General features: G+C 48.0%; 1 protein-coding gene across 3 annotated transcripts in view; it reads left to right on the top strand.

The window, feature by feature from the left end:
* The window catches only part of PRKCE (protein kinase C epsilon), a 517974-nt gene extending 502344 nt beyond the window's left edge, over window positions 1-15630 (top strand). For 2 of the 3 annotated variants that reach the window (XM_057558401.1, XM_057558400.1), the window contains one exon: window positions 12358-15630. In XM_057558401.1, coding sequence (XP_057414384.1) covers window positions 12358-12504 — 147 coding nt within the window. In that variant the 3' untranslated portion in view covers window positions 12505-15630. The remainder of the gene's footprint in view (window positions 1-12357) is intronic. The other variant, XM_057558402.1, reaches the window with a different exon arrangement.
* Window positions 15631-16073: the final 443 nt, after the last annotated feature.

The following is a 16073-nucleotide window of genomic DNA, read 5'->3' as shown; positions in this document are numbered from 1 at the left end:
AAAGTGTAGCGAGCTGCATCTTTTCTTGGGGACAGTGGAATGAGGTGATGTCCACTAGGTCATATATAACATGTATTTCTTACTCTTGGTCATAATGAAGAATTTCGAAGGGCTGTATTCCCTTTCACCCCTCCTGTCTAAGAAATGACCCCAAAAGGCCTAGTGGGGATGGCGGCCTCATGCATTGTGAGGGATGCAGGGCAGAAGGCAGTTGTTTGCTTGTTGGCTGATTGGTTGGTTGGTTGGTTGGTCGGTTGGTTGGTTTTTAACACAGCAGCTATGCTATTGGTGGAAGCCAGTGGCTGGCCACCTGGGCTGGGCTCAGCGCTTCGGCCCTTTTGCACAGGTGACCGCCTTGACGCCTGTCAGCGGGAGGCAGGACGGCACACACCAGGGGCCCGGCCCAGGGTCAGAACAGGCTGAATCCAGTCCTGGCTCCACCCGGGGCGGGCCCACCTTGGGCAGCTGCTTGCTAGTCTTTGCAGCGGGAGTTAGGGTAACTGTGAGATTAAATGCATCAGGCAGGTCTCCATCCCTGAGCTTTATTATGTTGTCCACACGGAGGGACTGAGCCGTGCCGCTGCTGGAAGTACACGGCAGGCCCCCGAGCAGAGCCTCTAGCCTGTGCAGGAGACAGTTACTGAGTAAGTCACTTTTTAGCCCCAGTTACAAGGAGGGCGGGGAAAGAGAGGCACAGGGCGATCAAGGTATGTGAGGGGGACCAGCCTGGGTTCGGGATGGTTCCCCAGGAAGGGGCATTTCTTTCCCACATAGCAGTTCCAGACCCTTCTTATTAGCAGCAGGATGGAGGCCTTGTGGCCTCAGGAACGGTTTCCGAGCTCCTTTGCAGCATTTGAGAGGGAAACGGGCACTTCTTTCCTCTCACGTCTTGTCTTGGAGGGGGCGGGCTCCCCTATGTGAGAAGAGCTCTTGCTCTGGGCCGTCACCTGGGGACTCAGCAGGGTCTACTTAGTTAAGGCCCGGCTGTGAGCTGGGTGCTGCGAGTGACAGAAGATGCAGGTGGCCCCGAGATGCTACTTGCCTTGCCAGGGAGCCAAGATTCTTGGGGCACTTGGAGACACCTCTAGGCCTTTTAAAACTCCAAACTGAACGTCGTCAAGGGCGAGTGAGTGCTGTACAGACTATGAGGATGTGTCCTTAACCACACGGCCCACAATGAATCTTGGCTGAAATGTATGCTTTTATACTTTTTACCAAGTTTTAACAGCAGATAGTCACAGCCAAAGGTGTGTCCACGTGTGGACCTGGGCAGGCCTGGGAGGGTTTCAGGAGGCAGGTGTCAGCACCGCCCTTCAGAACTGCCCAGAAATGTCTCCTTCCCTAAAAGGAATGAAGAAATGCTGTGTCTGTGAGGCTAAAGCTACGAGACAAGTGGTTCCACCTGGTCTTGAAATAGCCTTAGACAGAGAGCCTGCGTCCGGGGGACTTTTCCCAACCATTTTCACAGGGACCCTTCAGCCTTCCCATGGAGCACCACACGGGCCAAAGGCAACGCCCCATGTTGGGGGCCTCCATGGTACGAGGGACTTGAGCAAAAGGGGACATTTCCGGCCCTGAGACTGCTTCTCAGGGCTTTCTCCTCTCTGTGGATTCCTCAGAGTTACTGTACCACAGGGAATTTCAGGCCTTGTTTGAGGGGAAACTTTGAAATCTGTGACTCTTAACTTAGCAGTGAAGTTGCCACCCCTTCCAGAATCTGCTGCGGTGAACTCTCTCCAGGAAAACCCAAAAGTGCCCATACATACAGCACACTGGATTGTATTTCACGAGGTTCCCGGAAGCCCTGAAGTCCCTCGTCTAGTACAGGGGTTGGCAAACTCTGACCCGCTGGCCAGATCCAACCCACTGCCTCTTTTTGTGCAGCCCTCAGACTAAGAATGGGTTTTACATTTATCTTCAGTGGTTGAGGAAGAATGGTGACACTTGACCATTATAAGAAGTTCGAATATCTGTGTCCATAAATAAAGTGTTACTGGGACACAGCCACTCGCAGTCACTGACACTTTGTCTAGGGCTGCTTCGTGCCACACGGCAGAGGGGAGTGGTTGTGACAGAGACCCCATGGCCCACAAAGCCTAAAATATTTACTAGCTGGCCTTTCACAGAAAACGTGCCACCCATGCTCTAAGAGTGGGAACCCAGGTCAAGAAGTCTTGTTTGAAATATTTTAGTTTTACTTAAAATGACTGAGCCATGGAATATACAGGTAGAAGCAGCTTTGGAAATCCCCTCAACAAGCTCCCCACTTTATCAAGGACCACATTCCCTGCTTCTGTGGGAGCAGGGGATACAGGGAGTTGTATCTTGGGTTCCCCTTTCAAGCTTCTGTAGGTTTCTAAGCTGGCCCTGCCTTCCAAACGAACCTTCAGGTAGAAGCACCAAAATTTTATTTAAAAAGCACCATAACAAATGTTCCACGTTTGGTAACAGCTTCTTTATAACAGGGATACCTGCCCTCCCCTGTAAAGGAGATCCCAGAGGGCTGAGTCTGTAGACCCCTATAAACCACTGATTTACAGACAAATTGTAGTTGGCTGAACTCCTTTGATCACTGAAGTATTTCTAGGTGTGAGGGAGGAGCAACTCCCAAATCCAAAGCAACTCTTCAAATGGACTTTGTAAAAATGTGGATTTTTTTAATAGTCTGGGAAACAATTACGAGGGGACAAGGAGAGAGGGGGAATAGTTGAATTCCATCAAGCAGTGGATTTGACAGAATTCAGCTGTTGTTGGTTGTTCAGAATGCCTGTTGGTCTGAGGGACTTAGTCCATTTAAAAAATACATTTACATATGCAGACTGCCTCAGGAGTGAAGCGGCTTTCCCTCAGACATGGTTTAGATGAGGCGGTGGACCAGATTCTGGGGGAGGGGGCGTTCGACCTGAGGCTTGGGTGGCTCCCCATCTCTGTAGGCTAGCAGCAGAGGCCAGCCTGCTGCCATGATTCTCTCCTGCGGGCCAGGGAATGGCCAGGAACCAAGTGGCTTCCCATTTTTACATGTCATGAAGCTAATCATTTGTGCCTGAAAAGCAAATGGGTCTTGATTTTCTTTTTCCCTAAAAGGTGGGAACAGCTTTACTAAACAGAGGTCACAAACTGGAGGACCGCGCAACCCATTCAACCAGGCTGCTCTATTTTTATTTTTTTTTAATTTATTTATTTATTTATTTATGGCTGTGTTGGGTCTTCGTTTCTGTGCGAGGGCTTTCTCTAGTTGCGGCAAGCGGGGGCCACTCTTCATCGCGGTGCGCGGGCCTCTCACTGTCGCGGCCTCTCTTGTTGTGGAGCACAGGCTCCAGACACGCAGGCTCAGTAGTTGTGGCTCACGGGCCCAGTTGCTCCGCAGCATGTGGGATCTTCCCAGACCAGGGCTCGAACCCGTGTCCCCTGCATTGGCAGGCGGATTCTCAACCACTGCACCACCAGGGAAGCCCCAGGCTGCTCTATTTTTAATTGAATTAGTTGGCAAAAATTAGGAGCTCTAACATGAAAATGTGTCTCGGGTATTTGTTGGGAATTCAGAAGACCTAGGAACCCTGCCTGGGTCTGTGTTCCTGAAGGAGCACATCAGCTGCTGAGGCATGCACTGCCCACTTTGCCCCCAGCTCTACAGCTCCCTGTGGACACACACACACCCTCTGGCTCATTACAGAGAAAAGAAGAAATGATGTCATAGCCAGCACTGCTAAAAGTAAAATTCATCTTCTTTCTTCCTTTTTGTTTTTCTTATCTTGCTTTATTCCAGAAAGTTTAAAGATAGCCCACTAGGGTATACAAAGCACATACTGTAAATGTAATGGCAGTGAAAATGAGGAAAGACAAACAAGGTTAGGAAGGCAATAAAAGGATCAGGAATGTCCTCTTGGGTGGGTCACAGTTCTGGCTCTTAGCTTTTAAGAGAAGACTGGTTAGTCCTAGTATTTGGAGTACACAGGAGATGAAAGCACACAGGTTACCCCGGTAATACAGTGATTATTCTGTGCCTGAGATCAGGGATCATCCCAAAGACAACGCTCTTTGTTCTGACCATACTGTTGTGATCAATATTGACAAAGAAGCAATACTAATAACTTACATTTACTCTCTGCTGTGTAATGTTCTCATCACTTAAATGGATTATTTCACTTAATCCTTATAACAAGTATATGGGGAGGACTACTAATATCCCCATTTTACAGATGAGGAAACTGAGGCACAAGAGAGAATTCATGATTTGCCCAAGGCCACAAAGTTTAGCGTGCATGCTAAACCACTAGGCTACGCTGCCTCTCAGAGGGCGACATCTAAAGAAACCAGTGTGGTTTGCCAGTGAGCTCTTGGGTATCCTGATTTTATAAAGACTGATGTAAAATAACTAAGGAATGGCATGAAATTCAGAAGGAATACCAGTATATTGTGTGGTCCCTTTGAAACTGCTAAGAAAAAGAAGGAAGAAAGAGATCCATTGCTCCTTTACACAGAGGGACTCAACAAGGCTGCACATCAGAATCACTCACAGAGCTATAAAAAGAATACAGAGGTCTGGGCCCCACCCCTGGACATTCCAGTTCACGAGGTGTGGGTTGAGGCCCAGGTGTCCATATAGATGCATGTTTGTTTCTGATACACAGGCAGGATGGAGAGCCACTGACTGAAAACAATGACAAATAGCAAGGCTGTTATTTTGCCTCTAACTTTTCCCCAAAGAGAAATGTCTTCAAAGTACAAAGATTAGGGCAAAAACCACTCTTGGGTGAACTGAAACCCAAGAGAAGTGAATTAATGAATTGTATCTAATGAAGTCACCTGGGAGCTATAACTCACCCAGGCCAGATCCTGGAGCAGTTACACTGAGTCTCTGGGGTGGGTGTAGCGTCACTCTCATTTAAAGTTCCATGGTGGTTCTGTTGTGCAGCCGAGTTTGAAAGCCACCATGCCAGACCCAGGTGAGTTATCTCTCAGGTTAGTGAAGAATCAGCCATGCCCACTATTTGGTTATTTGGATTTGATGGAATAGAGCAGTGGTACCAAATGATGGGACATGGGCAAACAGTCTCCCAGTATTCAGAAAGAGGGAAAATGAGGTTTGGGATACTCTGAGATGGATGTGATTAAAGCAAGTTTCTAGAAGGTTTTATGAGAAGATAGTTTGTGGACACTTAGGGGAAAATGGTAATTGCTTGGAGCCAATTAACTTCACCTCTAGACTAATAGATGAGAGAAATGCTGCAGACATTGTGTATCTTTATTCCAGCAAAACAATTGAAAGTCTCGGATAGCATGCTCCTGAACAAGATGGAAAAAGTGACCATGGCTGGTTGATTCACAGTGGATTTAACACCCATACCCCCAAACTGTGCTGGTACGACTGGGTAGGTCAGCTTTGTGAGAGAGCTCTTTGCAGAGGGCAGGTCAGAGGGCTCTGAGCCTGAACTTCCCTTATACAGTATTTTTATATGCATCTTGTTAAAGAGATGGGAGGCATGCCAATTCAAATTTTAGGATGACAAAAATCTGAAGAATATGGCAGAAAAGATGGATGACAGAATTAAAATGGCATTCATATAGTACTTTAGAGTTTACATGAGGTTTACTTATACGCGCTCATGCAATCCTCAGCAAGCTAGGTAGATTTATTATCCCCACTTTCTTGGTAAATAAACTGAGATTCAGAGAGGTAAATTACAGAATCATTATTTATGGTAATCTTAACAACCTAGAAATAAGTACCACCATAAGAAGAAATCAAGGTTAAGTGTCAGAGGTTACATCTGGATGCAAAAAATCCATTTCAGAAGATGGGGGTTTGTATTAGTTTCCTAGGGCTACTATAAAGTTCCACACGCCGGGTGGCCTACAACAACAGAGGTGTATTGTCTCTCAGTTCTGGATGCGAAAGTCTTTGATCAGGGCACCTGCAGAGCCTCGCTCCCCCTGAAACCCGTAGGGGAGGAATCCTTCCTTGCCTCTTTCAGCTTCTGGTGGCAACAGATGTTCCTTGGCTTGTGGTGGCATCACTCTGCTCTTCATGTGGGTTCTCCCTGTGTCTCTTCATTGGGTCCTCCCCCTGTGCGTGTCTGCCTCTGTGTCCAAATTTCCCCTTCTTATAAGGTCACCAGTCATACTGGACAGGCCCCACCCTGATGACCTTACATCTGCAAAGACCTTATTTCCAAATAAGGCTGAGGTGCTGGTGGTTAGGATTTCAACATAGCTTTTGGGGGAGACACAGTTCAACACATAACAAGGTTAAATTGGATTGATAAAACTGTAAGAGTGTCACTGTTTTATCACAGTTACCTCAGAAATGATAAAACATTGACACCGTTTTAGACATTGATTTAATTTGAGAGTTTCCACCAAGTAGAGGGTCATACCACTTCCCTTGGCATTGCTCAGACCACGGAGTCAGGAATCGAGCTGTCAGTTCTGGCCACCACATTCTAAGAAGGAAATGGATTAAAAAATGGTAGGGCACCACCATGGCAAGATAGGTGCTGTGAAAGCTTCCACTGGCAGCCTAGACAAACCCTCTATGTGTCTCGCTCTGTTTTCTATAAGGAAAATCCAAAAGTATGATCAATTCTTGGTTAACAAAATTAAAAAAGGGGGAAAGGGATAGAAGAATATGTTGAGAGAGATTTCTAGGCAAATGATAGTTGACTTGAATTTCTGTTCCAAGCCTCGTTTTTGTCAGGCAAAACACTATGCAGTTATACGTTTCTCATTTCATTTAACTTCATGGGTGAGCATGTGTGTATAAGCATATGCACATGTACTTTGTCAATATATGGGTATAATGAATATATGTGTATATGTAAAGATCCAGTTAATTGATGTTAAGCAAGCATTCTAATTATTTGAATTCTCACTTTTTCTTTGAAGATATTTAAAAGAAGAAAGAGCTTAGATAAGAATATTGACATTTCAGAGCTAAGAGGAATCTTGAGTTTGACTGTTGCGGCGAATAAAAGGATTTTGAGCAAATGAGTATTAAGGGATTGCCGTGTGCCCTGCTTTGCAGTAGGTACCTTGAGGGATACGAGAGGAAAATGTGACACACATAAAAACATGACAAGGAGGGAGCAAATGCATGTTCCAGGAAGTGCCGTGGGGGACTGCAGGGGAGGGTGAGAGGGAGGGAGGCTGGAGTCAGGGAGACTCAAGAGGGAGGTGGAACCTGAAAGCTGGATTTTTGGAGACCACGTGGAGACAGCATGTCTCCTCAGAAAGTTATGGTCACACACATGGGTCTGGGGACCCTGGCTTGTGGTCACTCTACTGCCTATGCCCTTGCTGTCACACCAGGCACAGATGAAGAGGTGGTCTGGGACCAGCACGGTGACTACAGCCCCGTGCCCCGGCCTGTAAGACCAGGGAGTTTTCTCGGTGCTTTAGAACAAAGTCATCTGTTGATCTCGTAATCAGAAGAAGACAGAAGCAGAAATCGCTGGCTCCTCTAAAAGCTTGTATTTATGACTTCAGTTCAGTGAGGGCTATGAAAGAATTGCGCCAGGCAGACAGGAAGCGAGCATTCAGGCAGCCTGCCCATGTCCGCGCTGGGGTCTAAACACTGCCACAGCTGGCTGAGCCTCCAGCCCTCAGTGGCCTCAGGGCGATTTAAAAGGCAGGTCGCCTACCTTTGCCTCTCAAATGCAGTTTCTCAGAGGCATCTGGAGTGACCTATAACTCTGTTTCCATAAGTTCTACCTCACTCCCCTGCTGCAGATGCCAGAAGTGTGCCCTCCCCCCAGGGTCAGCCCCAGACCTCTCAAATCCAAGACCTTACTTCTCAATGAAGCCAAAGGGAAGAGGAATGTTGTTTTCCCCTGACACCAACTGCAAATACCCACCAAGTCCGTAAACTTCTCTTAGCCCATCTGTCTTGGTAGAATTTGCCCAAACCCTGGTTCATCCTCTTTCTTTCTCAGACCAGCAGTCAAGGAACCCTAGTGGCCCAGGCTGACCACTGCAGGGAGAGGAAACCCCATTAACCAGACCTAAGCCTGCCTGCCTCTCAGGGCTCTGTGGGGCAGCCATGGGCTGGGGTGCCCTGCTCCAGGCTCTTTGTGAGCCAGACCTCAACCTTCTCCAAACAAAAACACCCTCTGGCACAAGAGTGCCACAGGTTCTGAACCCAGATCACTTCAGTGGCTCTAGATAAAGCAGCAGCAGGAGACGTGCATTCAGTTGTTTTTTTCCTCTGGTATTTCTTGAGCACTCTCTATGTGCCAGGCAGTGCGCCATCCCGCAGATGGAATGGCGAGTTCAACCCAGTCCCTGCCCCCAGGAGCGCACACATTAGTTGCAAAAGGAGGTGGACACCCAGGGTGGTAAGTGCTGTGATGAGAGTTAGGAGAGGTGATAGAACCCCCATAAGAGGCCTGGAGGGACAGAGAAGGCTTCCTGAAAGCAGGGCATCTGAGCCAAGATGGGAAAGGTGAGCGGAAGTCAGCTCGGTGATGAAGACATGGGGCAGAAGGCAAGGAGGGGAGCGGGTACTCCGGGCCGAGGACTAGCTGAGCGAAGGCTCGGATGCAGGAGGAAGCCAGCGAGTCCAGAGGACTTCATGGTTCCCCCGGGCCCAGGAGATGAAGCTGGGCAAGTGGGCAGGGACGAGATCCCAGAGGGCCTTAGAAGTGGGTAAGAAACTGGGGCTTTTTCCGAGAGCAGTAAGCCACCTTTGGAAGAATCTCAGTGGCTGGAGGAAGCACGGGACGTTCAGACAGGCCCTGGCTCAGCACTAGTTCAGGATTTGAAAGCATCCAGAGAACTGTGAGCTCAGGCCCTGCCCTCACGAAGCTCATGGCACCCGTGGGCAGATCACATGGGCTGTGCTGGGGAACACAGCCAAGGAGAGAGTGAGGCATGCCCACAGCACACGGTGCTAAGACTCGGAGGCAGGGTAGGATCTCACATTTATCGGGTGCCCATTGTGTGTTGGGGTCTGCACGGAGGCACCTCACATCTGGCATCTCATTTAGTCCTCAAGGCAATCTGCAGGGCACCTGTGACCACCCCCATTTTACAGATGAAAAGACCAAGGCTCAAAGAGGTTACCTTCACAGTGTCGTCTCACCAGGAAGGGGGACGGTACCAGGATGGGAGGCAAGCCAGTGCTCTTTCTCCCCCTGCATGCAGCCTTCCTTCCGTGTGGGTCAGAGGACGTGGGAAGGACTTAATGGAGGAGATAAGGTGCGAAGAGTTAGAAGGCTGTTCCACTGTCCCAGTGTCACCTCTCAGGCTGTGCGGTGGGGGCTGAGAGTCAGGCATTTAGATATTAGGAGAGGCACATGGGGTGACTAAAGATCCAGCTAAACAGGGAGTGTCTCTAGGAGTTTGCCCATCAGAACCTTGGAGTGGAGTCTCGTGCCAACTCTGTAAGGGAGACAGCGGCTTTCCAAAGAGTAAAACCAGTGAGTAAAGCATAAAATCCCCAGTCCTCTCTAAATATGCGGATGCTATGCTGCCTACATGCAATTAACAGGGGATGGGGTTTCTCAGAAATACTTGCTTTGGAAAACTCCCCAAGCCTCTAAGGTTAATTAATAGTCAGGAATTGTTAGTTATTTGAATTGGGAATGAGTTACTGACATGCACCTAAGCTGTCTCCAGGGGAACTAGGGCCTGGGCCGGGTTGCATAAGGGTTGCGTGAGCCACGTGTGTTCTTCTGTAGCGCTCTTGAAGAATGGCACACTCGCTCCAATGCCACAGATGATTCTGGGACCACTGGAAAGCCCAGAGCTGAGCTAGATTGCTACCCAAGCCAGCCCGCCATAGAGCTAGAGGCCCTCTGGGAATGACGTCCCTAACTGTATTGACTGAGCCCGATTCCCTGGTAAGCAGTCAGCAAGTTGGGACATTCAGACATCCTGTGGAATCCAGCTCCGTCACTATGCTCATTTGACCTCAGGAAAGGAAACCAGTTTCCATGACTAATGGACACACATGATTGAAAGGTGAAGCACAAGTAGTTAAACAGGGGAGCCGATGCCAGAGTGTTTACAGATTTCCCGAGGTTCTCTATACACTGGCTCCCCTCCCCCATTAGTGACCAGTGAGAGGGAGCCAGGAAAGAGGTGGTCCCGCCCCTGAAAGTACCTGGGCATAGCCCACCATTGGTGGTGTTACCAATTGAGTTTCCCTCCTGGCCTATTCCTTGCCAATTTTCTTCACCAACTCCCACCCCTCAGGCCCCTGCTCCCCCTCTCCTCCTGCCCCCACTGAGGGTGCCCCTTGGTCGCCTTCTGGGATGATACTCAGCGCTTCCCAAGTCTTAAAGTCTTGCTGCCCCCTTCTCCCATCCTGCTGCTCCGCCAGCACCACGCGCCCATACTCTATAAGCCCTCTTCAATCAAAGTGAACCCATCCCTCCTTCGCTTGGGATCTTCAGAAGAGGCGTCACCACACCCTTTCCCCAGGCACCTGCCCTCCCGTGTCCCTCGTGCGTCACTTGGGTTTGGGCTTTGTGGCTCTCCTCTGGAGTCCCTCTCCACGAGGGCCCCCCTTTTCCTCGTGCTCTGTACACACTGGAGATGGAGACGTGTCATCCTCTTGCCTGCGGCCAGCCCTCCTGTAGAAAAGACTAAGCCACTCCTCAGTTTTCCCATGTCAAGGGGCGACACACACATCCTGCTGCGGCAAGTCCTGTTTCCATCCCTTGGGCTTTTCTGTGTCCCCCTTTTGTCTCCCCTCCAAGGTCTCTGAGACCTACTGAACTATGCAGCTCAAGGCCAGAGAGAAGACGCCAAGCAGGACTAATGGGCGCTGAAAGATGGGAAAGACTAGCTCATCTCCGCTCTGTGCTGTCCATCTGATTCAGATCTCAATCTGGGGAAGTTCGAAAACAGACTCCCCTGCCGAGCTCACCTCACCATGTCACCACTCTCTCCCCAACCCACAGACGTCTCCCACCATGCTGGCTTACCAGCAAGTCGTTCTGGCTTTGCTTCAGCCTAGTGGTTTGACCTAAATGTCTCCTGTTTGAATTTGACTCTTGCCGTGTCTTCCCACGTCTCCAGTACCCAGCTTTCCAGACGTTCTACACCACGGGAGGCATCATGCTGAGAGCTGGATTTGAGTCTGGCTCTGCTCTGAACTCACTGGGTGACTCTGGGCAAGTCACCAAACCTCTGTGAGCCACGGTTTCCACATCTGTAAAATCAGGATAATAACACCTGCCTGTTCCAAGGATCAGTGAGCAAATAAACGTGAAGATGCTGTAAACTGTAAAGCAGCACTTCCCAAACCATGTTCTGCAGAACTTTGCTCCCATCTTCTTAACCATCTTCCTCTCTGCCAAGGTGCCTTCCTCCCATCTCTACCAACATGATTGTAACTCATCCTTCAAGTCTCAGCCGGGCCCTGACTACTCCATGAAAGTTTTTCTAATGATTGCAGTGTGTTCTAGACAGGAATACTGATTCCCGATTCAGCAGTGAACCCCCAAAGGCAGAGAGCATTATTCATACTTCCTGATTTTCTCCAAAACCCAGGATGTGTTTGATTGCTGCCCTCCACCCTCCACAGACCATAAGCCCAATTTTGGTAACTTGAACCTCCGGCTGGGTATGGGTCTTTCTGAGCTGGGAAGTCAGTGGTGGGCTTGCTGATGTATTCACTCATTCAGTAGATGCTTAGTGCAGGGGACTGCTGGGGACCCAAGGCTGAGTCAGACAAGGCTTCTGCCTTTAAGGAGCTCATGGTCAGGACAAAAGCATTAACAATTCACTGCAAGTCAGTGTCTTGAGTATAATAATAGAAATAACGTGGGAACACAAAATAGCAGGTGAGGATCAAGGCAGGTTTCCCAGAAGATGGTCCCACCCCCCCATCCTATGCATCCTCCTACTTATAGAGAAGATGACATCTGGAGCAGACATGGCAAGGTAATGGGGGTTTACCTTTATGGAAGAAAGACCACTGGAGACCTTGTGGGAGGGAGATTCAAGTTCATTTCCTGGATCACAGGAAGGGAGGTCTCAGTGGAGCCAGAGGGCTAGGGCAGATGCTGGAAGGGGGAGTGTCCGGAACACACACACACACACACACAGACACGCACACACACACTCGACCCCACACACACAGTCTATGGGAATCCCACTTCCCTGCTTTTCCATCATACCTCTCACCCCGTCTTCCTTCTCACCTGGACTCATTCTTCCTCTCCAAGTCCTCCATCACCTCCCGGTCCTGGGGCCATTCATCGTTACCTCATTGGAACAGCTCGATGTCTGCTCTCAGTAGCTAGAGGTCTGCTTTGGCGAGAGGCTGGTCAGCGCGATGCCCACTCCCTGCGGGGGGCCCTGGGGAGGAAGGTCAGCCTGGAGTCAGTGCTTTCTCTTATCTTCCCACAGAAAACCAAAAGAGACGTCAATAATTTTGACCAAGACTTTACCCGGGAAGAGCCGGTACTCACGCTCGTGGACGAAGCGATTGTGAAGCAGATCAACCAGGAGGAATTCAAAGGCTTCTCCTACTTTGGTGAAGACCTGATGCCCTGAGAAGCCGCTCCAGGTGGAGTTTGGTGATGCTGCAAGCAGGGGCGCCGGGAAGATTCCTATTTTCCCGTCGGACGGTCTTGAACTACTTCTCCTCCCCGGAGCCCCAGTCCCTTGTCCACCCTCTATTTATTGCATTCCCTCGCCCCAGGCCAGCTCCTCCCTCTTCCCACCTGGTGACCAGAAGGCACTCTTGGTTCTTGTCTCACCAGTAATGCAGAATCGTGTGGCGTCAGCAGTTCACTGGACCCACTGCCGAGTCTGGTCTGTTGGCAAGCCTGGCTTCTTCACTCCACGGGGGCTTCTGGCAGGGAAGCAACTTCAGGTCTTTTACTGAAAAGGAAAGGAAAAAAAAAAAAAAAAAAAGCTAACGAGACTCTGGCTCTGCTCGTGGACGCAGAGTCCTGACAACTCTTGCTTCTCATCCCTCCGGTCTCCCCGCCTGCCACTCTCTGCCATTCTATCCAGAAGAAGAGACTGGTGCTTCTTCAGCCCAAAGATGGGCGCCCTCAAGGCATGCCCAGGAAGGAGAGAGGCTGGGAGATGCCCGGGTTGGCTCCCTGTGTTGGTTTGCTCTGGAATGGCTAATTCTCGCTTGCTTTGGTTTTAGCTTTGGGGCATGCCAAAGTTGTGTAAGCATGTGTCTTGTGGAAGAAATCGCTCTCCGTAGAAGAAGAAATTTGATTTTGAACTCTGTTAACATTTGAAAAATAGATTATCAAATTTGCTTTCTAATTGGCCAAAAGATATAAATTCCAGTGTTAATACAGGTAGATATTAAAGGGCTAATAAATCATCGTCCAAGGTTTATGCTCTGAATACTTTCGTGGCACGTGGGGCTCCGTGAATTGAGAGGAAAGGAAACTAGCAGTGCTCTGTGTTATTCAAGTTCTGCCTGAACTCCAAGGCCACCGCAGAGATGGCCAAGGCCCTGGGGTCCTAGCAAAACTCGCCTCCCAAATTCTCTTTCCAGTTTCGTCCTAAGTCCCCAGCATCAACTCTATTTATTTTCTGCAGCAGTGTGTAATTTTTGCGCACTTCTACCAAATGGTAGTACTACTGTGTTGTGGTTTTTAAACATTAAACGTGTAAAGTTAAATATGAAATATCTGCTTTTGGAACAAGCAGAGTGAGGCTAAACGTGGGTTATGCAGAGGGTATCAGGAGATTGAAGAGCGACTTATTTGAAAACTGACAGGGTGGCAAGATGCGCTCGGAGTTTTGTTTCTGTGTGACATGCAATGGCAACTCATGTGGACACTATTTAATGGATGTGACATTACCTCCTGTAGATATGCTAACAGTGTTACATTCTTTGATTTCCAAGGGTTCTCTGTGGCTTTGTGTACATGTTTCCTGGAGGTCGTTTGATTATCTATTTTACTGAACTGATTTAGCAGGGAATGGAATCCATTCCAACTGTTGCACGTGGATTTCCCAGCTGCCCCTAAATATATATACTTGTGAGTGGCAAAGTGGCACTAATGAAGCTTTTTGCCTTTTGTACATTTGAGATTTTTGTATATAGTGTTTGCTGCAAGGCCTGTGGAATTAATTCATTGAATTTAGAGGTATCAACTGCTGCATGTTCAGGCATATTATAAAACTTTAGTCTATGAAAGAATAATTATAATAATGTCCAGGTGCAATACTCTCTGAGTGTATTGGTTCAAGTTACCGAGAGATAAGGTGTGTTTCCTTCTTTCTTTTTTCTTCTCGGGGGGGAGGGGTGTTCTTTGTATTGTTGATTTCATTTTGGTTTATTTTAAAAGATGTAAACTCACATATAGTTCTCCTGCGCTCTGTTATGCCCTGATAGAGATGGGAAAGAGAAAGGAATGTTCTGGATGGTGGTTTCAAAGTTTTGACAGTGACTAGCTGGGGCCCCTTAGCTGGTGTCCATATTTGTATCTGGCTGGTCACGTAGCCTTGGTTACTAGTGATGCCATTCAGTTCTCTTTTGTTTTGATTTTTTAAAAACTCAGGTGTAATTATTAACTGTTCTTATGATAATTTCAAATATTATGCTCTATCAATTTGTGTGTTTGGCATACCAGTGAAGAGATGAAGAACAGTAGATTAATTGATCTTCGGTAACTTGACATACTGGGGAGAGACTGTCTTCTGGAGTTGAGGACAAGCACAGAAACATCTTCATGGTGGCATCATCTCATTTTTTAGGAAGACATGACAATACTGCCCATCTTACTCATGCATCACCACTGCTCTCTGTTTTCTCCTCTGCTTCCTTCACCCTGATGGACTTTGAAACACCAAGCAAACTCTAACTATAATGCCAACTGGCCTTCTCCAAGGTATTCCCATGTCAGCAGGGGTTGGGCCTTCCTAAAGGACAACTGGCATTTTTGTTGGGAAGTCAAATAATAATACATTCCACCAGGCAGCTCCAGGCACTCACTCAGCGGGTTGCCTGGCCCAGAGATGCCCCCTTCCAGCCCCCAAAGCTGGGCTCACTGGGATGCCTCCTGTTTGGGGCTGGAGCTCATCAAGTTCTCACACAGGCAGATTCAAATCCCATGTAGTCTATAGAATAAGGCTTGTGTGTTCCGTGAGTAGTCATTGTTTCATTTCAGCTTTCACAAGAGTTTGGAAGCAGCCACACTGTTTCATTTCTGCCAGTTCTTTCTCATCTTTCCAGCTCGCTCACTCACTCTCTCTTTTTTTTTTTTTTTTAAGAAAAAAAAGGGGGGGACGGGAGTGCAAAAAAATGCCAAAAAAATATATGAAGGATAGCTGTTCTCCTGTGTCCTCTCATAATGGACTTTGTGAAGTGGAAACATTTTTTTTTTTCCTCCAAAGGTGAAAAAGCAATGCATTCTTGCTTTAAAAAAAAAAAAAAAAAAAGAAGGCTAAAAAATTACCTCTTTTTAAATTATGTGCAAAATAAGTCTGGCTAAATATAAAATGTATTCAATTTTAGGGATTTTTTTTTTTTGTATTGTGATGCTTTATTTGTACATTTTTTCCCTTTCTGGATGTAATTTTAATCTCTTGCCATTCATTAGTGTTATTTCATTGTAAACATTATTGTGCCAAATGTACTGTATTCAAAAGGATGTGAATGTGTATTGTTTCAGAACCTAATAAATACAATGACGTTAAATCTTATTTCTCAGTCCTGATGAACATTTTTATCTCCTTGGTGAGTGTCAAGGTGGCACTAATGAAGCTCACTGCCTTTTAGACATTAGGGATTCCAAATTCCCAAACCTAGATGTGGTCTCAGCTTTTCTCTTACCCTTTGAAGATGCACAAAGGATGCAAATGACCATATTGGCAACGCCCAATGCCCACACCTGCCTCGCCTCTGTGTTTCGGGGACTGCCAGCCAGAGGCGTGGAGGGCGCCTGAGCGGACTGGATGTGGCTCTGGGCTGTCTGGGTGTGGAGCTGCCCTGGAGTGCCAGCAGTTGGGCAAGCAACACCAGGAGCACTTGGTTTTCATCTTTCTAGAGAAGCAAATGCTGGATCTCCTTGCAACCCATTCAAGCGTCTTCAGGACTCAGTTTCTGACCGGCTGCTCAGAACTTCAGGCCTTGGGAGTCCTAGAAA

The sequence above is a fragment of the Balaenoptera acutorostrata genome, chromosome 12, assembly GCF_949987535.1.
Source record: "Balaenoptera acutorostrata chromosome 12, mBalAcu1.1, whole genome shotgun sequence".
Lineage (NCBI taxonomy): Eukaryota > Metazoa > Chordata > Mammalia > Artiodactyla > Balaenopteridae > Balaenoptera > Balaenoptera acutorostrata.
The sequence above is the reverse complement of the archived record's forward strand: the minus strand, read 5'-3'. Positions and strand labels throughout refer to the sequence as shown.